The sequence below is a fragment of the Protopterus annectens genome, chromosome 7.part1 (genome assembly GCF_019279795.1).
Source record: "Protopterus annectens isolate FY-2018-M chromosome 7.part1, PAN1.0, whole genome shotgun sequence".
Lineage (NCBI taxonomy): Eukaryota > Metazoa > Chordata > Ceratodontiformes > Protopteridae > Protopterus > Protopterus annectens.
This window is the reverse complement of record NC_056740.1, coordinates 358,147,330-358,174,991: the sequence shown is the minus strand read 5'-3', so window position 1 is coordinate 358,174,991 and position 27,662 is coordinate 358,147,330. Positions and strand designations below refer to the sequence as shown.

The following is a 27,662-nucleotide window of genomic DNA, read 5'->3' as shown; positions in this document are numbered from 1 at the left end:
CCACTTCTGAATCAGTAGAAGGACTTTTGAAAAGGTATTTATGGGAGTCCTGTACCCTACAAAACTTGTCTGGTTTACGAGTGGCTGGGGGAAGAGAGTCAAGATACAAGGAGGAATCCTGGAAGACAACCTCAACTACCTCTAAAATTGGTGGAATAGCCAGAGGTTTGTGCTCAGGCACATTCACAAACTCCCTAATACTCTTTTTTGACTGAGGGTATTCCTGTGCTTTCCACTGGAAATGTTCCATCATAACATGGACAGTCTCACCAAATGTGATATCCTCTGGGGGGGGGGGTTTGCAAAGGCCAGGTTCTCCTCTGAATCTGAATCCTCAAAAGAAGTGAGGGATAGTCCTTCAGAACCAGACCCATCTAGGTCTGAATCCTTATCAGATTCATAAGTATCTGGGAAAGCCACAGAAGTAGGATCCCTTTTCCTTTTATCTGGGGAGGCATCCCATGTGTTTGTCTAGACTCCAGACCTAACTATGAAGATCGGGTCTTTAGCTAGTCTAAGTTCTGTTGGTATCTATGAGAAAGGGAGCCGACAGGCCAAGGTGAAGGCCCAGCAGCAGTACGTGTCTTAGGAGTCGCTTTAGCCTTGGGCCTAGGGATGTCCAAAATCCTGACACCTGTCTCTTTAGAAGAAAGATGAACTGGTATAGGCCAAAGCCGCAAAAGAACATCATTGAGAAGAGAGCACTTCGGAAGTTGAGGTCTGCATAGTATCCCCGGATCCAACTGACAAACTGAAAGCCAGGGCCTGTGTAGAAGTAGATGCACCACACTGCATGTCAGACTCTGAATGGGTCTCAACAGAGGCCTGTACAACCACCTCAGACATAGAACAGGGCTGCGAAAGCACCTCATCTTCTTCAACAATCAAAAGCCTAGAAAGAGAAACAGACGGAGAATTGTTGTCGTCCAAGGGCCAATGCGTGGGTCTCTTATCCTTTTCCCTCTTATGCCTAGGCTGCTCAACCTATGAATGAATGGCGGACAATTTTTATCTGATAGTCGGGTAGGCCAAGGGCTTTCACAGCAGGAAATCCCACAAGTCAGGACTGCAACAGTGAAACAAAGAAAACATCCAGTGTTGTCTTGGGGAGAATGGGGTCACTAGGATCACTATGCATTTGTCTGCCCCGATTTTTGTCAGTACCTTTGGGAGCAGGGGTAAGGGAGGGAATGAATACAGGAACCAGTTTGTCCATGTGAAAGACAATGCATCTATTTTCCAAGCTCCTATATATTGTGTTCTGGAGCAGAGTTTCTGTAGTTTGTTGTGGTGATAGACGAACAGGTCTATTGAGGGGATACACCCACTGTATGGTTAGATCTAGGAAGGCCTCTCTCTTCAGCATCCATTAGTTGGGATCTAGAAGATCCCTACTTAGAGAATCTGCCAGTGTATTGTTCTGGCCTGTAATATCAGAGGCTGTGAGGCCTTATTTCTTGACCAGCATCCAAATTTTCTTGGAAAGGCTGCATAGAGGGTAAGACACAGTTCACCCTTGTTTGTCTATGTACCACATCACTGTGGTATTGTCTGTCCAGACTTCCAAGGCTCCTGGGCCTAAGTTTTGCCAAAAAGCTTTTATAGCCAGGTAGACTGCTAGTAATGCCTTCTGATTTACATGCAACTTCTTCTGTTGTGGGGACTAAATACCTTACACTTTCACTGAACCTAAGTGGGCCCCCAAGCTACATCTGAACTATCTGTGGTGATGATCTTGTCTGCTTACGGAAAACTGAAATATGCCCCCTGGTTGTTCCGTATGGTGTTCTTCTAACTTCAGAGTTCCTTTTTCAGGCATGGAAGGAAAGGCAGTAGGGTTTCCAGGGGTTGGGAATGCTGTTCCCAAACATTTGTGAGGAGCCACTGGAATTTCATGTGCAACTTTGTAAATGGGATCATGAGAATGCAGGAATGCAATTTCCTCAGGAATTCTCTTGCCGTGCTGAGCTGATTTGGAAGCAGATCGGTCAGAGAGCTTGTCAAGAAAGTAATCTTGTCTTGGGAAAGGAAGGCTTTCTGTTGAACCAAATCTATATGGGCTCCAAGAAAGAGGATCTTTGTTTGAGGAAACGTTTGGGATTTTTGATGTTTTAAGGTAAGACCTACATACTAAAATCAGTCCACAGTGATACATAAAGTGTGTAGAGTCTTGATGTGGACCTTCCCTGAATGAGGCAGTCCTCTAAGTAAGGGGTAAATATGAACCCCTACAGTTCTACAATGTGCTACCATACGAGCTAGACATTTTCTGAAAACTCTGGAAATGGTGGACAGCTCAAATGGCAAAGCACAGAACTGGAAGTGGGAACTTGTTGCTGCAAATCATAGGTACCTTTAGTGACCGTCTGCTATGGGGACACGGAGGTAAATGTCACTTAGTTTCTAAAGTGAACACAGAGGCATCCTACAAGATCATTGGCATAATTTTTATGCAATGTAAGCCTTTTAGTTTTTGGGTGCTGAAAAACTTGTTTAGCTTTGAGAGGTCCAAGATGGGCCTACAGGTGCCCTCTTTTCTTGGAACTAGAAATCTCCTTCAGTAGAAGCCATTTCTCTATTGTCCAGGAGGAACAAACTGGATGGATCCCTAGTGAAGTAGCTTCCTGAGGATAGGTGGAAAGAGGTTTTCTTGCTCTTTTGGTGGCTTTGGAATCTGAAGTAAATACAGCACCTCTTCTCTATGATGCTGAGGACCTATTGATCCCAAGTGATGGATTTCCATTGGTTTAGGAAGAAAGAGTCTTCCTACTAGAGGCTTGGAAGGGAGGGTGGGAAGACCGAAGGGAGACTGAGGTAGAACATAGTCGTGCATTTTTGTTCTGGTTGCCATCTGCTAGATTGTCTTGTTTTTCTGCCATGGGGAGGTCTTCCCTTGTCTTGTCTAGATGGAAAAGGCAAAGGTTTTGAAGGGTAATTCCTACTGTACCCTTGGGGTCAGAGGAAAGTAAAATACTTTCACACTTTTAATTTATTTTCCTTTTTTATCAGGTTTCTCAAAAAGTTGTTCAGCTAGAAGACCAAATTTTCTTGGAAAGGCTGCATAGAGGGTAAGACACAGTTCACCCTTGTTTGTCTATGTACCACATCACTGTGGTATTGTCTGTCCAGACTTCCAGGGCTCCTGGGCCTAAGTTTTTCCAAAAAGCTTTTATAGCCAGGTAGACTGCTAGTAATGCCTTCTGATTTACATGCAACTTCTTCTGTTGTGGGGACTAAATACCTTACACTTTCACTGAACCTAAGTGGGCCCCCAAGCTACATCTGAACTGTCTGTGGTGATGATCTCGTCTGCTTACGGAAAACTGAAATATACCCCCTGGTTGTTCCATATGGTGTTCTTCTAACTTCAGAGTTCCTTTTTCAGGCATGGAAGGAAAGGCAGTAGGGTTTCCAGGGGTTGGGAATGCTGTTCCCAAACATTTGTGAGGAGCCACTGGAATTTCATGTGCAACTTTGTAAATGGGATCATGAGAATGCAGGAATGCAATTTCCTCAGGAATTCTCTTGCCGTGCTGAGCTGATTTGGAAGCAGATCGGTCAGAGGGCTTGTCAAGAAAGTAATCTTGTCTTGGGAAAGGAAGGCTTTCTGTTGAACCAAATCTATATGGGCTCCAAGAAAGAGGATCTTTGTTTGAGGAAACGTTTGGGATTTTTGAAGTTTTAAGGTAAGACCTACATACTAAAAGCAGTCCACAGTGATCCATAAAGTGTGTAGAGTCTTGATGTGGACCTTCCCTGAATGAGGCAGTCCTCTAAGTAAGGGGTAAATATGAACCCCTACAGTTCTACAATGTGCTACCATACGAGCTAGACATTTTCTGAAAACTCTGGAAATGGTGGACAGCTCAAATGGCAAAGCACAGAACTGGAAGTGGGAACTTGTTGCTGCAAATCATAGGTACCTTTAGTGACTGTCTGCTATGGGGACACGGAGGTAAATGTCACTTAGTTTCTAAAGTGAACACAGAGGCATCCTACAAGATCATTGGCATAATTTTTATGCAATGTAAGCCTTTTAGTTTTTGGGTGCTGAAAAACTTGTTTAGCTTTGAGAGGTCCAAGATGGGCCTACAGGTGCCCTCTTTTCTTGGAACTAGAAATCTCCTTCAGTAGAAGCCATTTCTCTATTGTCCAGGAGGAACAAACTGGATGGATCCCTAGTGAAGTAGCTTCCTGAGGATAGGTGGAAAGAGGTTTTCTTGCTCTTTTGGTGGCTTTGGAATCTGAAGTAAATACAGCACCTCTTCTCTATGATGCTGAGGACCTACTGATCCCTAGTGATGGATTTCCATTGGTTTAGGAAGAAAGAGTCTTCCTACTAGAGGCTTGGAAGGGAGGGTGGGAAGACCGAAGGGAGACTGAGGTAGAACATAGTCGTGCATTTTTGTTCTGGTTGCCATCTGCTAGATTGTCTTGTTTTTTCTGCCATGGGGAGGTCTTCCCTTGTCTTGTCTAGATGGAAAAGGCAAAGGTTTTGAAGGGTAATTCCTACTGTACCCTTGGGGTCAGAGGAAAGTAAAATACTTTCACACTTTTAATTTATTTTCCTTTTTTATCAGGTTTCTCAAAAAGTTGTTCAGCTAGAAGACCAAAAAATTATTTGTCTAATGGAGCATCCAGTAGTTTAGCCTTAACTTAATTTGACAGGGCCCGGGTCCTGAGCCATGCATGTCTGAAGATGACAGAACCTATGACAGCTGCTCTGCATGAAGCATAGCCACATTTTAGGGAGTGTCTGGAAGCTTACCTACCTATCTCTTGGGTTTCCTTAGATAAGGTTCTACCCACAACAGAGTCTACCATAGCTATAATTCTGGCTTAAAGAAATTCAAGGTACTTTAGCATATGGAACTGACAATCCAAAGCTCTCACTGCCAGGGTAAAAGAGGTATAAGCTTTCTACACAAATCTGTCTAATCTACTTTCCCTGTCATTAGGCAGGGGATGTCTTGTTGGCCCCTTAGGTACAGCATTTGCGGAGTCATTGGAGACTACAAAAAGGTCAGCTTTAGGATTTTGTAGATGTACCTATGAGACTCAAGCACTCTATAAAACCAGTCTGGCTTCCTAGGAGCAGGGAGTAGAGAAATCAGGGTGTAAAGCAAGACCTTCAAAGACATCATCCAGTACAATAAGTCTTCTAACTCTACAGCCTACCTTTACTAATTACCATTTATTCTCTCATCATCTATGAAAACCAATCCCATATAGGATTCAACCATCTTAAACACCTTACTACCAACCCAGGGTTGCCAGATTTCGTATCGGCAAGGTAGGGACGAAAAAAAAGTGAAGAGCAAAAAAAAAAAAGGTCTTTAATGCAGAACACAGTTCCACATTAAAGATCTGCACTAAATAAATCTGCAGTAAACATGGAGCTTCTCGTGTTTAATGCGGAACATTGCAGTTCCGCATTCAACAGAAGTAGCTCCGTGTTTACCGATTTTTGATTAGCCCGTATACCGGCATACGGCCCAATCAAAAATCGCTAAACACGGACCTACTTCTGTTTAATGCGGAACACAAGACGTTCCGTGTTTAGCGATTTTTGATTGGCCTGTATGCCAGGTATACAGACCAATCAAAAAAAAAAAACCAAAGCAGAGGCTGGCCGGGATTTAAACCGGCAGGGCGGGACTCAGGATCAGGTTGCTGATCTCGGGACAGTCCCGCCCAAATAGGGACATCTGGCGACCCTGCTACCACCCCAATCCTCTCAAACCTTTCTGCCCACTCATTCATATCCTTTGACACCATCTCCTTTACCCCCACTAACGCCCACCCTGCTATACCCAGACATGTTAACACCAAAACTAAATACTACCAAAAACGGAGATAAATTTCTAAAGCTCACAGCTAGTTTGCCCCACACCCTTAGTATTGATGGGGGAAATCCACCCCAACCCTGGGCCACCATCCCCAGACAACACTAACTCTAATCATAACAGCCCAAACATAAGACAAAGCCTAAATAGACCCCCCCCAAATCACTACTGACCTGCCACTTAAACATTGGAAGCATGAATAATAAGGTCCACAACCTCCATGCCCTCCTGACAACCTACTCCCCCAACATACTTTGACTGAAACATGGTTAAAACCAACTACTCCAAATAATGAAATTCTACCTCCAGGGTATAATATACTCAGGCTAGATCGTACTACCAGGAAAGGGAGAGGGGCTGCTTTTCTCTATAAACCCACCCTAAATGTTACTCTAGACAACCTTCAACCACCTATATTTAACAAAGCAGAAAACATGATTTCCAAACTACAAATAAATAAAAACAAATGTATAAACATAGTATGTGTCTATATTCCCCCAGGTAATAACTCAGGGACCCTAGAAGACATCCTCTACTGGCTATCCAATGCCTACCCCTAAGAGCCCATTGTTCTAGGAGACCTCAAAACAGAGGTTTTGAGCTGTCAAATACCTGCACTGCAGAGACCCCAACCACCCATGTAAACCTTCATGGTTTTACAAATTATAACCTCCCCTGCTAGGATCAGCAAGCCTAACAATAAAGAAAGTATCCTAGAATGGATACTAATTAATAGCATCTACCACATGTACAAATCAGGTACTCTCCCTGAAGATCTAAGTGATAACTTCTTAACGTATACTATTAAGCATAAAGTTGAATGTCCACATCTACTCACCTATAAAACAATAAGAAATAACAAAAACTTCAACCTTATTAAATTCTTAGAAGAACTTAAATTATGCAAATGGTCAATTCTAAAACAACTACCACTAGATGAGGCAGTAACACACTTTAATAACATTCCCGGCAAATCCTTGACAACAATGCACCTGCACGCTCTATTAGAATTAAAACAAAAATTGCCCCCTGGCTCACTAAAGAAACCAAACTAAAGATCATCCAAAGAAATAATGCCTGGAACACCTGGCACTCCTCTAAAGCCCCACAAGATCAACTCAAATATAGGAATGATACAAAAAACTCAATATTACTAGACAAAAAAACTATTTCTGCCGTCTACAGCAGAAACAAAACAAGAAGCCACAGAAGTTCTGGGCAGGTATTAACAAACTCCTCCACCCTGGGCAATTCACAACTCCAATCCCTCAGTCCCAACCCAAATATCGCCAGAGTCCATTGCCAAAACATTCAACAGTTTCTTTACAGAAACCATCCAGGCCCTTGCTAGCAAACAGTGTATTTAACTAACTAATGCTCATATAGAATGTTTTGTAATGAGCATTAGTTAGTTAAAAATGCACTGTCTTGTGATTGGCTGAACAATTAATCAATGAAATACTAAGATGTATTTAAACTAATGTTCTCTGGGATACAATTTTTAAGTCTGAAGAAGCGTTCTAAGGAACAAGAAAGTGCTCACTTGTTCATATTTGGTCCTGTTTTTATGTTAATAAAGTCTCCTTCGCTGTTTGTGGTGTTGCATCTGGATTTCTTTTTCAGCTTGACTACGTATTATCACTGAGGCATTTTACCCTGAGGAATGAGTTTTCTCAACCACTTGTTCTAAAGCAGAAACCCCTAAACCCAGTGATATTCTCTCCTTCAGCTTCCAAAAAGTTCTGACTTTACTCATTAGACCCTAATTAAAAAACTCAAACCAACCACCCTTTCAGCTGACCTCCTCCCTGCAGGCTACCTGCAAAAAGCTGCTGATGTTACAGCATTCCCTGTCTCTATTTTGATAAATAGAACCATAACTGAAGCCTCTATCCCCTCTATCTGGACAGTATCACATGTCATACCACTCCACAAAGGAGGCAGCTCCATTGAGCTGTCAAACTATAGACCAATAGCTATCCTTTCCTCTCAGACTAAAATTATGGAAAAGTGTATCCATAAACAACTCTTATAGTACCTTATTCAACATAATCTTCTGGCAAACTCCCAGCATGGATTTAGACCAGAGCACAGTACCACCACAGCCCTCCTCTCCTTTTCTAATGTCACAAATTCCAACCGTAACAACAAACTATCTTCTGCCCTGTTTCTCGACCTTTCCAAGGCCTTCAAACATGGTTAACCACCATCTACTCTTACTTACCCTAAAGAAAATATCCCTAAACAACCATACCATACAATTTTTTCAATCTTATCTTAGTGGAAGACAGCAGGCTGTATTTTGGCAGGACAAACTCTCCACCCTTCTCCCAGTTACCCTTGGTGTCCCTCAAGGCTCCACATTAGGTCCTTTTCTTTTCTCCTTCTTTATCAATGACCTCCACACTGTAATCCCAGACGCAACCTGTATACAATATGCCGATGACTCAACCCTGATTTGCTCAGCCTCTACCCCTACAGATCTCCTTAGTTTAACCCAGAAAACCTTTAATACAGTGGAAAACTGGATCTCTAATCAACAGCTGATATTAAACCCTAATAAAACAAAGCTATTGCTCTTCTTTCCTACTCAAATCCTCTCAACCTTCGTTTACTATAACATCTAACAATGGGACCATAATCTCACCAGATATGTATACCAAACTCCAGGGTGTTATAACAGACAACAATCTCAAATATGTCATGCACGTAAATCAAACTATCAAAACCGTTAATAAAAACTTGGTTCCCTATACAAAAACAGACCTTTTCTCACCCCTCTAGCTAGGACTGCCATTGCCCGTACCCATCTGCTTTCAACTCTACTGTACGCTTTGCCAATACTCACTAACTTGAACAAAACTGATCTCCGCAAACTCTCTAGCTGCTACAATCAGATTGCCAGGTTTGCCATAGGAACTCCCTACAGGACACACCATTGTCAAAACCTAAACCTCTTAGGATCCCCAGGCTAATTTAATATAATCAACTTACTGTAGCATTCAAGGTTATTAACCATCAAAAAAAAAAAAAAAAAAAAAAAAAAAAAAACGCTCTCCCTTAAAAACATTATCCATCCCTACAAAAACGCTAGGCCACTTCATTCCACTACAAAACTTTTGGTTCAGTCTGTTAAAGCTAACAACCTATCTGGAGAATCTTTGTTTGCAAACTCAGTAGGCAAACCCTGGAATTCGCTCCCATCTGACCTTACTCTGAACCCCTCCTTTAATTAGTTAAAAAAAATCTAACCCAATATTTTAAAACACACTGGTTATGTCCTTGCTCTATCCCTGACTAAAGGCTAATCTACTTCCATATCCCTGCAATTTTTTATTCACAGCGACTTACCTCTTACAGTAAAAGGTTTGAACAGGGAAACTGTAACATCTCTGCAGATACTCTTTACATAGCTGCACCTATATGTTTGATAAGAGAAACTGTAACACATTTGTATATATTTCTGAATATAAACTGCATTCTTCACAGGCTTGACATGTGAGACTGTAACTTGTATGTTAATACAATATGTTTGTGCATATACTGAACGTGTTTGCCTTTATCTGTTTGCAAGTTTGGAGCTTTTCTCCCCAGGCCTCCGCTGAAAATAGACATGTGTCCAGCCATACTATCAAGGTCAACAAATGTAAAATAAAATAAATGTGTACAGGAGGAATAGCCAGTGGTCTAGGTGAAAGCAAACTTAGCAGTTCCCTGTTGTGGGTCTTTGAGAGTACTGCTCACTTTTCCAACTGAAAGCCTCCTTCATTCTGTGCATGGTATTCGTGAGGGAAAGGTCCTTGAAAGGCTTTCTTCCGAGTCCCAGTCTGGGTAAGTCTGAGGTGGCAAGTGGCCAGAGTAAGATAATTCCTCCTCAGTCTCACAGCTGGAGGAAACTTCCTCTTCCTGAACAGCTGCTTCCCTCTTCCTTTTAGATGGGGGGGCCTTAGAGGTCAAAGCATGAGAGGGCTCTCTATATTTCATGAAGGGCATAAACCCCTGTGCTATTTTAAGAAGATTTGGGGTTTTTGTCTGAGAAGAAGTTGTCGGACGCAGTGGCAAAGAAGAAGTGATTTGCTTCAGTTGGGTGACTGAAGAATGCAGTTGTCTGACAGTGACTTCAGTTGCAGCTTCAGTAGTCAAGGAAGACATGGAGTCTCCCTCGAGACCCATGGCACAGACATCAGTTTTTGCACAGAATTTTACACATTCAGGACAGTAAGAGATGTTATGCTGAGGCCCCAAGCAGAACAGACAAAAATCTTGATGCGGGATTTGTTTCACACACCAAGTAATTCCTGACTTTTTCTAACATTAAATTAGTACAGAAATTTCTTCACATGGGTACTATCTTACTGGAAGTAGAAAGTTTTTTGGAAAAACAAGCTGAATGCATACCTCTCAACTGTACAGATTTTCAATGAATGTCCAGAGTTTAGTCTCATATTTTTGGTGTGTTTTTCATAAAATTCTGGTTTTCTGGCAAATTAGTAGTAAATCATTAAAGACTGAAGTTCGAAAATAATGACAGACATTTGAGTTTCACACTTCATATCATTCAAAAAATCCATACTACTGCAAAACCTGCTATTCTATCAACTTTCTAAGTTTGTAAGAGCAATATTTAAAAATTGTCCCTATTCTTGGGCCTTTGTTCCCCCTTTTATTTATGGCTTTGTCCAGATTTTTTATGCTAAGAGGTTGAGAGGTATGTCTGAATGATGGACTGCAAGTGTACCGAGCACATGTGAAGTGCATTGGACTGTACAACTAAAAAGAACTGAAGATGGTATCGACGGATGCCCTTCTTATCCCCAGATGTCCAGACATCGGTCTTCGGATGTTGGTTAACTATGGATGATATAAAGACTCGGGGAAACTGGGCTGGTCACAGCCCTCTGCATGACAGGAAGACCCAAGAATCAGTGCTGCAACATTAACTATGAAAAACATTACAAATATACTAAGTTGTCATCAAAGTTACAACTACTGCTTATGTTACAGCATACATATGTTCAGACATACTAGAGTTAATCTGCACGTATGAAGAAAACAACAGCAAATAATAACTACACAAAACAAAAATATTATTTTATTTACTTTATTTGACATTTGCTGACTGGGTTAGACCGACTGTGCAGCAGACCTTTTTCAGTGGAGGCCCAAGGAGAGAAGCTCCAAAAAGTACAAGCAACAAAAGTAATCACATGACAGAGTTATAACTACAATTACAATAATTAAATTATGCATGAGATGTATGTTGAAACAACATGCTAGAAAATGGTCATTAAATTGAAAACATAATATAGTACAAAGTTTCATACAACAGTAAGGAGAATGCAGAAAATATAGATAAGACTGTAAAACAGAAAGTAACAAATATATAAACATAATACAAGCCCAGGGCAACAACCAATTTCCATTACTTTAGCTGTGAAAGCTGTAGGAACTACTGAGTATTAGTAGACTTTATTAGAAGCAGAGGCAGAGACAGGCGGGAGAAAAGGTTACTGCAATATTATTATAGGAGGGGAGGTGGATTAAGTTGGGTCACAGCATAAGCATGTCCATGATATGATATACATAGTTTCCTTTAGTGTTGTTTTGAAAGAGTTGATGTTAGAGATCTGTCTAACACTTAGTGGCAGTTTATTCCAAGCATAAAATATATTACATGAATAAATATGTTAATATCATTTGTTACACCGTCTTTTAAGCAAGAAGCAAATTACCATGATTAATGTTACATATAAAATCATACTGTCAGTCTGTACAGACTTTTCCAATTAAAAGTGTGATATACCCCAGCTAATATTTTCTTGTGTCAATACTCTTTTCTTCATGACACAATTGCTCACCAACAGGTGACATTCAAATCTTTAGGCACATTAATGTTTGCTTGTAAACATGAAACTCTTGAAACATGTCTTTGCATGCTAGCACAAAGGCTTCATTGCCAACTCGACCAATAACCAAGGTTTGATAAACTGTCACTGTACTGGAGGGGGGTACTGAACCACTACCAATATGCTATATCATCCCTGGGGAATGATGCAAGTATGAGCCCGCCCCTGGCAGATAAACAGAATAGTGTCTAGCAGGTCACTTTGTAGTCCGAAATGGTGCCAGAAGTCATGGGATGTGACAGTCAACACATACAGTAAACACTTCTTAAGCAATTTTAGTGGCTCAACAGGCAGCAAATCAACTTTGGTTCTAGGTCATTAAACTGTGAGTTCTAGTCTTACACCAGGTGCTTGGATTCACTTTCCCATAATTAGGTTCAGGGGTAAGTACCAAGCTAACTGCTCTTGCAGGCCATTTTAAGCATAGCCAATTTCTCTTTTGTGCCTAAAATAACCTATCTCATTTGGTTATAGATTTGCCTTAGCCATCCCATGGTCAATAATTATATATTACCCCAAATGAAAATAACTGGCATTATACCACAGATAATTTGAAGGGACCCATGCAAGGGATAAAGCATTTAGAAGCTGCCTCCATTGGTAGTAAAGTGGGCAGTCCAGGGGTAAACTTTCTGTTTCCTATCCACACATCTAACCTACACTTGTAATATGGACAGGGATGAGCTTTGTTTTATGTGGATGAGGAGTCTGCTCCACAGCAGCAGTATATTCTGCGAGATATACCCATCCATCCAAACTATTCTGGTGATGTTGAGAAGAGGTTTAGATTCCTAGACAGAGTATTTCTGATGCCATTTGACTTGCTGATGTGCACTAAATCCATCAGTAATGGGTTGGAGGCCGCCTTGCATGCCAGACACAGGTCACCTCTTAGCAGTCTGCAGCATACCAACCACAGTGACAGGGGATTGAGTTTGTCCATGTAGGACATGTTGTTTAGATCTTGTATCCTTTTAGTAAGATATCATGTGGGTGTCCCAGTTGTTGCATGTGTCTGGACAGATACATGCTAAATGGGAGCATTACATTAAATGACTGGCTTAATGAGGACTGAGTAAAGGGGGACAATGACATCCCCAGTTCTAGACAGAATCATTTTGTCTATAAGCTGCATGTGGAGTGCTATATTCCTGACTGTGCTATCCTTCAGAAAATATGTTAAACTGAGGAGGGACACAGGTGGAATTCTAGGAGGTTTTTTTTTTGTTTCTCATCCAGTTATCCAGGTTGCGCTTAAAAAGGGATGATGAGGCACTCTGCCTGACGTGGACAGGGAGTCTATTTCACAGATGGGGGAGTCTCTGGGACACAAATCTGTACCGCCAACAAGTCCTATTGATATTACAGTCCAGACTGAGGTAGCGCGTACGGGTTGCTCGAGTGGAGCTTGACTTGTGGATATGCAGCAGTCCCATCAAAACGTGGTCCGAGATTGCTTTGTATGCCACACAGAGGTCACCTCCGAGGAGTCTTTATGAAGCTGGGTAGAGGGACAGGGCTTTTAGCCTATCTATGTAGCGTAGGTGTTTGAGGCCCTGGATTCCCCTGGTGAGGAACCTCTGTGGTCTCTCCAGCTGCTGCATGTGCTTTGCGAGGTACATGCCGAAAGGAGCATTTTACTCAATAATTGGCCTTAAAAGGGAAGAATACAGGGATCTTATGACCTCTTTGTCCATGGATGAGATACCTTTACTTATGAGGTGGGCCATGTAGAAAGCTTTCCATACAAAGGAAGCAACATGGTGGTCAAAGGTCAGGTTGCTATCAACCAGGGTGCCCAAATCTCTCACTACTGATTGTGTACATAGGACATTGTTAATAATGTTATAATATGTGGGGAAGTCATTCTCCCCAAAGGGGATGATGATGCATTTTTTGGCATTCAGCTTGAGGCCATGTTTCTGGCACCAGTCATTTATTTGGGTGAGACCCTCTTGGAGGACGTCCACATCACCTGGGGAATTGATGACTGCACCCAGTCTGCAGTCATCTTCAAACCTGGTCAGCCACAGCCCACTGGTTTTGGCCTGCACCTCAGAGAAGTATATCCCAAATAACAGAGGCCCCAAGACCAAGCCCAGGGGTATGCCACTTGTTATGGGTCTACCACTTGAGGTGGCTTCCCCTATTTTGATTAGGTGGGTTCTATCAGTGAGCCAGTTTGCTACCCATCTGGTAACATATGGATTGATGCCTAGTTGACAGAGTTTATCTACTATGCCCAAGTGGGGAATAGTGTTGAAGGCTTTGGCCAGGTCAAGGTAGGCAATGTGCACGATCTTCCCCTCGTCCATGGCTTTGGTACCTGTCTCAAAGAAGTCGACCAGATTTAACAGACATGACCTCCCTGTGACAATGCCAAACTGTGTGGGGTCAAGTGTTTGGAGGTTGCCAATGTCCCTGTTAATGAGGTCCATGATAATTAGTTCCATGGTCTTGCAAATCAGGCTAGTTAGGCTGATGGGTTTATAATTTCCTGGATCAGTGGACGCTCCACCTTTGTGTAAAAGGATGATAGTGGCTGTCATCCACTCGGCTGGGACAAAGCCAGTACTCAGGCTATGGTTGAATAGGGTGCCTAATGGTGCCGCATGTTCATGCCAGAGTTCATGAAGGGTGCAGCCTGGGATGTTATCAGGTCCCATGGAGGCTGTATTTTTTGCCTTTGAGAGGGCAATGATGACCGGTTCCCCAGAGATATGGGGTGGGGGGCAAGTACTGGGGATGTCCTGATTTACTGATTGGGGGATAGAGAGGAGAAGTTTTTGCTGAATCTGTCAGCCAGTAGATTGGCTATATCTACAGCATTTGTGTATGTGGTGTCATTGACCACCAGTTCTTAACAGATCTGCATGTTTCCTTTGTGATTGCAGACATATGAGAAGAAGGCCTTTTGATTGCCTCTAGTAGATGTGGTCAATTTGGACTTGAAGTTGGCTTTAGAAGATTTCGCTAGTTCTCTTATTTGCTTGTTCAGGGTAAGGAGAGATTGCTTCCAATTGAGCACCTGCTCCTTCTTGGTCCTGGACAGAAATTTATTTCCTTTTGTTATACAGTTTATTTATTGCAAATGTCCATGAGACAGGTTTACTCTTCCATGCAGAGGATGATTTTGTCCCATCAGGTATTCCTGATTCCATGCATTTATATAAATGCTTGTATTAGATTTGGACATTGGTGCCAGTTCCAGGGGTGGAGGCTGTGAAGCCGTTTATACCATCCATCAGGAGGTTGTAATCAACTTTGGAGAAGTTTGTTTAACCCAAGATGGGGGGGGTCAGGGGAGATAGTGACTTTGAAAGTGACCCTTTATGGTCAGATCTCACCAGAGAAGATGATACCGTAGGGGTGCTGCAGTGATTACTCATGTTGGTTAACACCAAGTCCAAGATATTATCACCTCTTGTGGGGGTATCAACTAGTTGTTCCAAGGCATTTGCATTCATAAAAATCGAAGAATCTCTGGACATTTGTTTTCTGGCATGAGTAGTTATAGTCTATGGTTTGGTAATTAAAGTCACCCAGAATCAGGGTAAAGGGTTAAATCTTGATAGATCTGAAGAGGTCCAGATAGGTGGAGTGGGCATCTTGAGTTAAATTTGGGGGCTTGTAGCTAGCTATAATTTGAATAGGAGTCTTGTCAACAGTTAATTGCAACTGGAGCGTCTCCTGTGCGTCATACTGTTTGACCAGCCTGGAGGTGTGTGCATCTTTAATAAATATTGAAACTCCACATCCTTTGGCTTTGCTGCCCACATTTTGGGGTATGAATGCATGACAGGATGAGTAAGCAGGTAAGGCTGGGATGCTCTCCGCAGCTTTGAACCAGGTTTCTGTGAATGCACAAATGTCAGCATCTTCCAGGGTTAAGAATACTTGCAATGAGTACAGTTAAATGTTAAGACTCCTAGCATTTAGCACCATGACCTTTAATTTGCATTTTGTTGAGATTTTTATGTTGGTAGTATCGACCTCATGACTTTTCCTAAAAAAGGCACTATGGGGGAGGCAAGGGCCTTTGCCAGAAGCCAACCTGAAGCCCAAGTAACTCAATAAGTAGCCCAATAACTCAGCCGGTGATTCCCTTTTCTCTAATACAATTGGAAGGAGCTGGAATTCACTACCCAGTGAAATCACTCTATTCGCATCTCTACCTCTCTTCAAACAAGAAATTAAGAATTACTTCAAAAGCCATTGGCTCTGTTCCTGTATAAAGCCTGACTAATCTTCCCACCTACATCTGCCTATCCTCCTCCTCATTTTTCCGCCACTATCTCTTTTTTCTTTTTTTTTTCTTTCATTTTCTTTTCTTTTTAAAACTCTTTCTTCCTTACTCTTATTTTTCTCTTCCTCTCTTTGTCTCATATCTAGTAAATCTTTTCTGCTTCTTTTGTTTTACTGTCATCTCTTAGATGGCTTCCTTTTTTACCCACTTATAGTATGTTTGCCCTCTTTCTCTGATATTTTACCCTTTTGCTTACCTCTAACTCTCTCTGTACAACAACTTGTCACCCTTTATCAGTTTTCTTACTGTCATCTCATCCTTTAACCTGAATCTTAGTTACTCATACAAGTTAGACTTTTGATATATCTTCTTTAATTAAGTTTTATTTTTGTTATTATATTGCCATTTGTTATTATTGTAATTGCTTTTTAATTATAAGGTTTTTTTTTTCCTTTTTATGTGTTTTTCTGTGTGGAGCTTTTCTCCCCGGGCCTCTACTGAAAATGGAAATATTTTTTCTATACTATATATTTATATATATATTTTCTAGACTAGCCCGGTCAACAAATGTAAAATAAATAAATAAATAAATAAAATAAATAAATAAGTGAGACAGATGCAGGCCATCTCTAGCAAAGAATCGTGGTCTGTCGATCATATCTTCTCAAGCTGTCAGGCACTGGATCCCCCTGGAACGACACCAGAAACTAAGCCAATTGTTAAAGTCAATCATTTTCTGTTTGTATTGGGGCATCCTTCTGGGTGATGGTAGAATGCTGCTTAAGGCTAGGGACATACCTGTCTGAGACACATATTCAGCGAGCTCAATCATGCCTCTCTTCTTATAGTCCAGGGAGGTACTTCTCAAGTTGTTCATGCCAACATGGACTATGACAGAGTCATAACAGTGCCTGTTGTTGAGAGACTTTGAGTGTGTGTGTGATATGGTGGATCCTGGCACCTGAAAAATAACTGACCAGACTTTCTCCTTATCCAGCCTGGTGAGAGGCACATCTGTGTGTCTCACAATGGTGTCTCCTATGACTAACATGCTGGGTTTATGGTCAGGCCTCAGTGGTTGCAAGACACTGGTGTGTGGGCTAGGCATGGTATGTGGTGTGGAGGGTTGTGGAGTTCTCGTGTTTTTGCCTCTGAGGTTTCCTTTGTTTGGGTTTGTTTTTGTTGAGAAACTCCGCATATGTGGGTGTGTGTTGTGTGGGTGGTATTTGAGGTGTAATGATTGCGTTGACAACCTTCTCAGTGCCAGATATACTGAGGGAGACAGCCTAGACACTAACTTCTTTATGTAACTGCATCTCTCATAAATTGTGTTCCTAGCTTGAGCTATAAGATGATTACATGGTACTTCACGGTATCAAATGAAAGCTTACATAGTGCTGCAAAAATTGTCTGTGATACCAGCTGTCTGCATACTACCATTTGGAATATTTTCAAACTTATACAGTAATAAGATATGCATATTAGCATAATTATCATATTTCTGTACATCTCTCTGGCATATTGCACTTGGATGGATTGTGATTCAGTATTTCACATGTTTAGTCACCAAAGTAGTCATGAATGGCTCCTTAAATGAGTGGGCTACTTGGTAACACAAAAATTATTACTTTTGTCCTGCAAATACAAGTGTATGGCATATGTCAACTATATTAACAACTTGAACCATGAGGTGATTACATAATTCTTCTTGTTATCAAATAAAAGCTTACATAATAGCACAAAAGTTGTCTATGTACTATGATTCTGCAGATATTCAGACTTGTTTAGTAATAAAATATGCATATTAGTATAATTATCCTATTTCTGTACGTATCTCTGGCATTACACTTGAATGGATTTGTGATTCTGTATTTCACATGCCCAGTCAGTAGAAAGGTCATGCATGAATGGCTTCTCAGATGAGTAGGGAACTTGGTAACACAAAAAATCTGATTTTTTTTTCCTGGAAATATTATGAGTGTATGGCATACGTTCATAATTACCTTAACAACTTCAGCCAGAGGGTATTTACATGGGACTCCATGGTGTCAAGTGAAAGTATTAACAAGGCCTAAAAATCTTTGCAATGACAGCTGGTGTCTAGCCAGTACAGTGTGACAGATATTTAGATTTATGTCTCTTATATTTTCAGATATGCATAATAGTCATAATTATTCAAAACCTCAAAAATGGAATGCCACCTACAAATCTAGTACGCAATGCATTCAAATGAAGATCACATCTGCTCAAACAAAAGACACACTGATAGTTGGTGTCTGTCTACTATGATTACAGAAATATTAATACTTGTTTGTACAATTATAATAAGTTAATGTATACATTATTTAATTACTTACTAACTATATTATGTCTGGCTGACGTATTAATATCACCATTTTGAAGACAGCGTGTGCTGAATAACTTTTTTGTAACTTTTATCGTTTTTTGATGTATACACACACACACACACACACACACACACACACACATATATATATATATATATATATATATATATATATACAGATTTACTTCACATGGTCGACATTTCAGAATGTCGAAGACCATATGGCCGAGACCATATGATCGACATTCGAAATGTTGACCATGGAATAAAAAGAAAAAGAAAAGAAAAAAAAAAACGCAACAAAAACTTACCTTCACACTGCTACCAGGGGGGATGCGCCCTCACCCCCCCCCCCCAGAACTTCACTATACCAACTTCGAGATCGCACTACAGTGCAGAAGATGGAAATCTTTCCATTCCGCGCTGTACAGAGATGCCAGTTCCACATGGTCGACATTTCGAATGTCGATCATATGGTCTCGGCCATATGGTCTTCGACATTCTGAAATGTCGACCATGTGAAGGGGACCCATACAAACACACACACACACACACACACACACACACACACACACACACACACACACACACACACACACTTGTTTACAGCTAGTTAAAAAAGTGCATTCTCCGAATTTTAGCTCAGGCAAAAGCTGTCTAGACAGGAACTCTTCAGGTGTCAGAAAGTGTGAAATTCCAATTAGGCTAGGTGTGAAGGAGTTGATATATTGTCAGGAACCATCAATGCAGTAATTTTACCTTTTGATAGCACTTTCAGGGCTTGGTCTTGTATGATAGCTGGAGACAAGCTAAAATCGGAGTGTTGCTACTTAGTGATAGCATTTAAAGCATTTATTAATTACTGTAACATATCATGGGATATAAACATTGGAAATGCACCATAAAGAACAACAGCATGAAATTTCAGTCATCTTACTTATTAATCTGTTTCCTCTAGCAAGCAATAAAACTTGAAATAAACACCTGTCAGACACTAGGGATATACAAGTGAGGAGAGAAACCTGTAAGTGGAAACAGATGTGTGTGCATGGGGGAAGGTTTTAGGGAACTATCATACTAATACTGCCCCAACTACCCTTTCCCAAACCCATAGAAAATGAAAGAAACTAAAATTAGCTGTGTTAGCAACAGAAAGGATGGGAAAGACACAGAAAAATAACAATGGGTCTTTCCCACTCAGCCTGGTTTGTTTTATTTGCTTTCTGATCCCACTCATTGACACTATCCAATCAAACACCACTGAAATGGAATTAAATGATAACAATAATGCTACATTCCCTTGCAAAGGAAGTCTTTGTCACAAGGAGCATCCAAGGATCACCTAACAGCATGTAGTGTCAATTAAAATAAGAACACAGTAAACAGGCAACAGGAGAGGAAGGATATCATAGTTCAAAACCAAGGTGGCCATGAGCGACAAAGTTAAAAAAGTAAGCATCGTTTGATCATAAAACCTTTAACAACTCACTATACAGCTCCACTTCCTAAAAGACAGTGTCATCTATAACTGTTGAGTTCCACCACAATGCCAATTACTTGCCAATTAATCAGGAACTTACTAACTCTTCTGGCCCTTAACATCTTGAACAATAAAATTAGGCATATTAAATCTAAATAAAAAAATCACTAAATACACTTGCTCTTGAAATTTACTTAACCAGTGGATAAAAATCCCAAAATTATTAATTAAATTTTAAAAGCAGTATCTTTTTTTGCACAATGCATCTTATTTCACTACTGACCTTCCCCAATGATAACAGAGTGTGGGCTCTTTGGGATGGCGACTTCAGCAAACAGGATGTTGATAGTGTGTGGTCCTGCTAGTGTGGGTTTGTAAGTGCAGCGGTACATGCTGTTCCCTTTGTCTTCAATCATGACTTCCACTGTATTGTTTTTGCCTTGAGGATCCACTATTACCACAGACACATCTCCCATACCTGCACCTGAAACAATCAAGGTCAAACAAAGTCATACTGAGCTCCTATGCTATACTGCAATTACAAAAGTACTAACTGCAATATGCATTTATGTTTTAGTAAATTATAAAACAAGCATTAGTGAGTTACAGATAACATATCTTTACACAAGTGTAATGGAAGTTGCAAAATGGTGACATAAGCAGAATATTTTAAATGCACACATTTAAAACCTGCTTATGCTGCTATTCTGGGACTTCCAGTTTTTTAATAACTGCTATTGGTTGTTCACAACACCTAAATTTCCTATGTCCATCATAGTTTTGCAGTCTGAAGTAACTTAGCAGAAGTGACAGGTTTACATTTAGCAACTGTTACTGACAGCAGACAGACAGAAAACTGTCAGCAATTTTAATGCAATACTGAGTAACAAATCCACATGGCCACATCTAAGCAGAAACAGGGAACGTGGTTAGGTACATGCTCCTATAAATGTGAAGCAAATGATCTAAGAAAAACAGAAATATTTTCAAACAGCAGTGTGAAATAGGAAGCAATGTAGCCTACAAAAGATGTAAGTTACAGCACACACTTTAAAAAGAACAAGTCCCACAGAAAACTGTTCAAGACAGCACTCTTCAGCACGTCTAAGTCTCCCTGTACTAATGTAGGATATGTCAGCTCATACCTATGTATTCTGTCTGGTAGTACTACCAACAGAGTTAAGATTATGAGCTGCTAACAAAGGTCATACTGTATTCATGGGTTTGACACCTTTAATCTCAACCAGACTACTATGCACTTCTGAGATATCATGCAAACAGAGCAATGCTCCTAAGAAACCAATGAAAAAGAGGCATTTGTTCATAGGTTGATAGGTTACTACTAGGCTAACTGCCCTCGTGGGCCATTTTAAGCCTAGCCAATTACCCCATGTGAGAATCAAACCCTGCACCTTGTGTCTATAAGGTAAACACCTTAACAATTATGCCAACCTCCCAACCCCACACTTGTTGAATCTTTCCTGTTTACTAAATGAATAAATACGATACACTTTCATTACCCACACCAATGCTGCAATGGACTCTAATGCGACTATAACCTAACAGAAAGTCAGTAAGTCTTTGTTCAGCTGTGTTTGAAACCCATTTGCTAACACATTTTCAGTAAGTACATTACTACTAGTGAATGTTTTACAGCTTCTGGAATTAAGCATTGAAGAAACACTTGATGCTACAATTATAGGGCACTTACTATAATGACAGAAGTTTAAGAAGAACTTGGTAAATAGGCATACATTCAGATGAATACTGGCAGAAAGAACAACTCCATACGCTACTGCAAAGCAGCTCTGAGGAAACACCCAACCTCCCCGTGGCAGCTGTTAGCACCACTGCTGCTGCAAAACTAACCAGGCACAACACAGTGGTGCTTCCTCAATCTTTCATTACCTACTGAATGCTACAAGCAAAATTTCAGCAAGATTAAACAGAATGGTACTGTGTCAGACAAAAAAAAGTCTGGGCATCCAATGTAATACATGATAATTAAGAATCCAGCAAGCCAAGTCAAAAAGGGTTTCTGTCTAAAATAATAACTTCAGTCAGGCACAATTTCAGCTAAATGGAACATAACTCATACTTATTCATAATTTATTTGAAAAGTACGCTATAACTACAACTTTTCCAATGCATTTTATTAACATTTTCAAAAACAAGGAAGAGGCACAGGAAAAGGTACAAACTTGGAAAAAAGTGGAGAAAAAAGCAATATGCACATTTAATACAGACATCACAGCGTATGTTACACCATGGTTTGGGGTTAGTTCTAGTTCATACAAGTACTACTAGTAGTGAATAACCATTTTCCAGGTTATGACCTACTTGTTGGAATTGTCTCCTAGTTAAATTGGGTCAGTAAAAAAATTCTATCAACATTTCAAACCATACTCAAAGACTTTCTTCACAAGGAATATACTTGTGACTGCCTTAGAGAAACAGGTTATCCTCTAAATTACAAAATTAATAAACACAGAGTTGTACTCAGAGGTAGTGCATAGCACTTGGCAAAACAGCCTAGGAAGTGTCAACAAACAGGAAGGATGTAATTCAGAAAAGCAAGCAGCTTGGCCATATTAGGGTAAAAATAGTGTGGTAAGCAGCATACACAAATGACCACATATTTATATGAAAATTAAGCATTTGAAACAAATAAGGTATAGTGATAATGACAACATCAAACATGGAGTGATTCACAGATGTACAAAACACATTTACTAACTTTGAATGCCAGGAACTGCCTGTGTGCAGAGAGATACAACATTTCTGACAGCAGCAGTTACAGCATGTCGCCACTGTCAGTGAAAGTGCCCTGTATCATCAGCACCTAATTTTACAACAATGACTGATTGCTGGATCACAGACTGCTTCCATGAGGATATGTGGACCATTTGGGGGATTACTGAATTGTGTTACTTAAGGTGTGACTAGTAGCTCAGGCGTCCCAGTAAACACCAAGATATGTGTAACTTTAACTCAGCAACATAAGTTACAAGGACCTTTGAGTGACCTATGAGAGACATATTAGGAACAATAATGGTGTCATCCTAGAATATCTAAACACCAACTCCTCAACATTATGAAACAATATGTGCAGGAGCATATATGGTCCTCCAGGACTGCAGAGGAAAGAACCATCACCAAGGGAGTATTTTACATCATAGTCTGTTTCCCTGACATCCTGGGAGCCACTGCCATCAAAGCCCCACCTGGTTCACAGAGTGTCAGATACATCAATAGGAAGACCTTTCATTCCCTCAACTGCAAGGTGGTGTGCACTGCCCAAGGTATCACTTATAATGTTTCCATGTGCCACTCAGGCAGTTCCCAAGATTCACACATATGGCACACGTTAGACCTACACAAATGACTCAGTCAGACAGAATTCCCTCTGGATCATCTAATTCATAGGTGAAAATGTAGGGGAGTACAAAGCCCAGTATATACTGTTACCGTGCAAGCAGGTAGAAGAACACATATAATGTCATTATTGTGTGTTATATTGTTATAGATGATGCAAAATATGCAGTTGAACGGTGGATTATGATCCCCAACTCACAAACCCAACACCATGGCATTAACGGCATACAACACTATGCACACAGAAACACAGGATGTGGCAGAGCACACTTTTGGCCAACTAAAGGGATGCTTCCAATGGCTGAAGTGTCTAGCTGGGTACTGCTGTACTCTCCTACCTTTGTCACTCAGTTTTTACCCCCATTGTTCATAAGCTGGCATGTGGTTACTAGGCATGCAGTTCAGGAGACCATTAAGGAGCCAGGCCCAAATTCCCACTTGGCCCAGAGTAGTGTCTGGTTAAGTGACTGGCTGAAGGTCACACAGTAAGCAAATGCAGGCTGAAGGAATCCAACCTTACACCACAGGAAGTAGCTCATTAACAGCTTAGAGCCTTAGTCCTTTGTACTAATGGCCAGAAATAAAAAGCCACCTCACCAGATTTGAACCAGGGACCTATTTTCTGCAGTCAAATACTTTACCATTGATATATAACCCAGTTTAATTTCTCCATTTGCACACACTGTCAATATGACCTTAAAGCATTATATTTTTTATTTGCTGAAAATGATACATCAGCTTTATGTCATATATTTTGAAATGAGAATATGATCTACCTTCATGGAAAGATGTACGAAATTCATATGGTTCTACAGTGTAAGATTTTTGGACCTTCTCAGTTTTAGAGGTCTACTAGCAAAATGTCTGAATTACAGGAAATGTGATCAGTACTGCAATGCTTTTAGTGAAGGCAATGAAAGTGGAAAACAAAGATGTAAGAGCATAACTTGGAAATTGTGCTAGGTCCCTTTTACATGGATATCTTTTTTTTTTTTGTTTAAGTATTTTGAGGCCTTCTACACCTGCCAACCATCTGCCAGACTAGTGATTCTGCCCATTTGCTCCTTAAATGGATGAGAGATGTTTGTGGGACTGGTGTCATCCAACTAGCCATCAGAAGTTTCTGTATTATGCACCCACCCTCACCACTTTGCATGCCCACAGACATTGAAGGGTTTGGCAAGCAACAGGACTTAAAAAGGGCATGACAAAAACTTTGCATATCCACAGACACTGAAGGGTTTGGCTAGCAACGGGTCTTAGAAAGGATATGTTAAATCTTCTGCAACTAATGTAACCCATCAGGAAGCCCTGTATCTGTATGTGATCTCTAGTACCCACAACAGATTGTAGGATAGGGTGTGCATCTTGAGTATGTGCCCCCCCCCCCCCCAAGATAGACTGATACACTAGCAAGCCTTTGCGCTGTCACTTCTCCTTTTCTCCTTACCAGCTTCTCAGTGCCTGAGCTACTAGCCACACCTTAAGTATCTGTGACACAGCCAGGGCTTTACCTTATTATCCTATGGAGCTGTCTACAGCAATACAATTGAGAAAACATTAAACACGTTGTAAATCCAATATGCAACCATTTATTAATAGTACAGAAACAACCATCTGGCTCCAAGTTTTCTACTTCTGCATTCCAATAAGCAAGTCATAACACATATGCTATAATGTCAAACTGAGGTTTAAACATTGCATTTCCAATTTTCTATTATGCCACTGTTTTTTTACAATATCAGTATTCAAAATAATTCTGTAAAGTATATGTCAAACATGGCAAGGGGTTTCCAGCATAATTTGTAATTGATAACTAAGCAAACATTGGGGAAGATGGGGGGGATGTTTCATAAGTATTAATGTAAGTGCCAAGCTGCAGAACTTTCTTTGGCATGCAGTTAAACAAAACTGGGCCCAGTTTTCTCAAGGTAGTCTGGAATACTGAACTTACATGAACAGCAAAATTTTATTTCAGCTAAATTTTAAGCCTGTGGTAGTTTTTTTTTACTATTTCTACTAGTTATAAAGCTCACTTTACTGAAGGTTTTCCATCTTTTGGTGTGGTCAGACACCATTTCATATATCATTCCAAATGCTATCAAACACTGATGTTCTGTGCAGATCACTGGTTTCACGTTCTCACTGCTATCAAACACTGATGTTCTGTGCAGATCACTGGTTTCACGTTCTCACTGCTATCAAACACTGATGTTCTGTGCAGATCACTGATTTCACGTTCTCACTGCTATCAAACACTGAGGTTTTGTGCAGATCACTGGTTTCAATGGTAAGATCAATGTGCTTTGTACTAAGTAGCAGACAATACAGTTCTGCCTCATGATTTTGTTGTCCCTTCCATGCAGACATCCAAGAAATGCCTGACCTAACCATACATCAGCAAAACTAGCCTTCAGCAGAAGTGAATACTGATGGGTAAACTATACAGACATGTGGAAAGGCAAGGCTATATCCTTTTTCACTGGCAGGCAACTTAAGAATCCCATGGTAAAGGAACAATTTTGACCATCCATTTAAAAAGATCAGCTTTTCTTTCTCAGCAACCCTGGATGAAGATAATGAACTTGTGTCTTAAGTACATCTACGGCTTCGCCCAATCACAGCCACACAGCTATTGCTAGAGCACTTCACAAACTTATTCCAGTTTCTAGTTTCACATCTCTCCAACAATAAGCGACAGTGGAGACGGTTTGGATCCTTACTAATCAATATCTTGAAGCACATTAAGGACTCAGTTTAAAGTAGGGCCACAACACTTGTGAAGGTCTGGGCACAAGCCAGACTCTGAGCATGCCATCTAGTACAATGCTACTCAGTAACTACAGACACTAATCAAACAGTCAACAAAAGAAGGCAGTTTCAGTTTTATAACTTCAGTTAACCCATGCAAAGCTTATGAAGCCATGACCAATCTGCAGCAGCATGTCTTCTAGTTTAACTCAGAGGGTAAAGACTACAAGCTATATACAGTCCAGAGTTTTATTCCCTCAGTTTCCATTTACAAACTGTGTCACTCTGAGCAAATAATTTAACCAAACAGTGCCCCTGGATCACCCCTGAGAACAGACACTTGCATCCAGTGGGCTGACTCAGTTAACAAAACAAATAAATGAGGGAAGTTCCCATAGCATAGAATATGCTGCTGCTGCTCTTACAATGTACCACAGTGGTGCAGCAGTTATTGTTGTTGCCTCGCAGCAAGAGGTCCTCTGGTTAGATTCTCGGCTGGGATGCCTTCTGTGTGAAGTTTGCATGTCCTCCCTGTGTTCATGTGGGTTTCCTCCGGGTGCTCCGGTTTCCTCCCACATTTCAAAGACATGCGTCTGGAGCATTTCTCCCTGGGCCACCACTAAAAAAGGGCTCTGTCCCAGTTGGACTTTCCTGGTAAACAAATGTTAAATAGATAGATAGACAAATAAATAAATAAATAAATAAATAAATAAATAAATAAAATTCTGACTTACACTTGTAATGTGATGTACTTAGCACAAACCTAAAATCCACTATCAAAACTACATACTGTCACTACAAATGTACTGCAAAACTCAGTATATTGTATTACTGTCATAATCACTGTTTTAATCAACCTACTATCCTAGACCTTTTCTCCCTGGGCCTATACTGAAAAGGGGCACTGCCCTGTCAGATTATCCCAGCAAACAAAAATAAATAATCAGACGTGCACCATTACTTACACTCAATCTCTTCACTGAATAAAATAAGAAGTTATGTACCTACCATAACGTTCCATGTTAGTTGTCTTCTCTCGCCTTCTTTCTTGCTTGATGGGTTCGGAGCCGATCCGCTTTAGCTCGAGAACTCCTTTTACCAGCTCGAGGCAGCCCCATATCCCATGATGCAAGGCAGGAAGTACCCAGATCTCGTTTGTTGACAAAAGGGCAATAACACCAAGCATAAACAATACTTCCCAAAGGAAGAAGAAACTTACAAATGGAAAAAGGACCAGGTCTGAATGGTCTTTAGTATTATAGTTTCTTATACAAGGTCTGTCCAGGCCAGGGGAAGGAGGGAGAAGAAAGAAGGCGAGAAGACAACTAACATGGAACGCTATGGTAGGTACATAACTTAATGTTAAGTTGTCAATCATTCTTGCTTGATGGGACCGCCCCTAGCACCTCTATCCTGGGTGGCTCAATGGAACAAACTCTTGAGGACTGTAGAGCCAAAACTGGCTCTGTCCCTGGAGGCCAAGTCCAATTTGTAATGGGAAACAAAAGTGTGAGGAGTGGCCCAGGGTCGCTGCACAAATAGTGTCTAAAGGCAGTCTAGCTTGAAAAGCTGTAGAAGTAGCTAAACTCCTAGTTGAATGTGCTTTAGGTTTTGAGCACAGCTGTTTTCCCCTGATCGTATAAATTTCAGTGATGACCGAAGAAAGCCATCTGGACAAAGTCACTTTAGAAACAGGAAGGCCTTTTTATTA

At 40.7% G+C, this 27,662-nt stretch overlaps 1 protein-coding gene across 3 annotated transcripts in view; it reads right to left on the bottom strand.

Annotated features, from left to right (window-relative positions):
- FLNB (filamin B) overlaps nt 1–27,662 on the bottom strand; it is a 4,683,119-nt gene that overhangs the window by 2,191,916 nt on the left and 2,463,541 nt on the right. For all 3 annotated transcript variants that reach the window (XM_044078790.1, XM_044078788.1, XM_044078789.1), the window contains exon 9: nt 20,109–20,309. In XM_044078790.1, the coding sequence (XP_043934725.1) occupies nt 20,109–20,309 (201 nt within the window). The remainder of the gene's footprint in view (nt 1–20,108; nt 20,310–27,662) is intronic.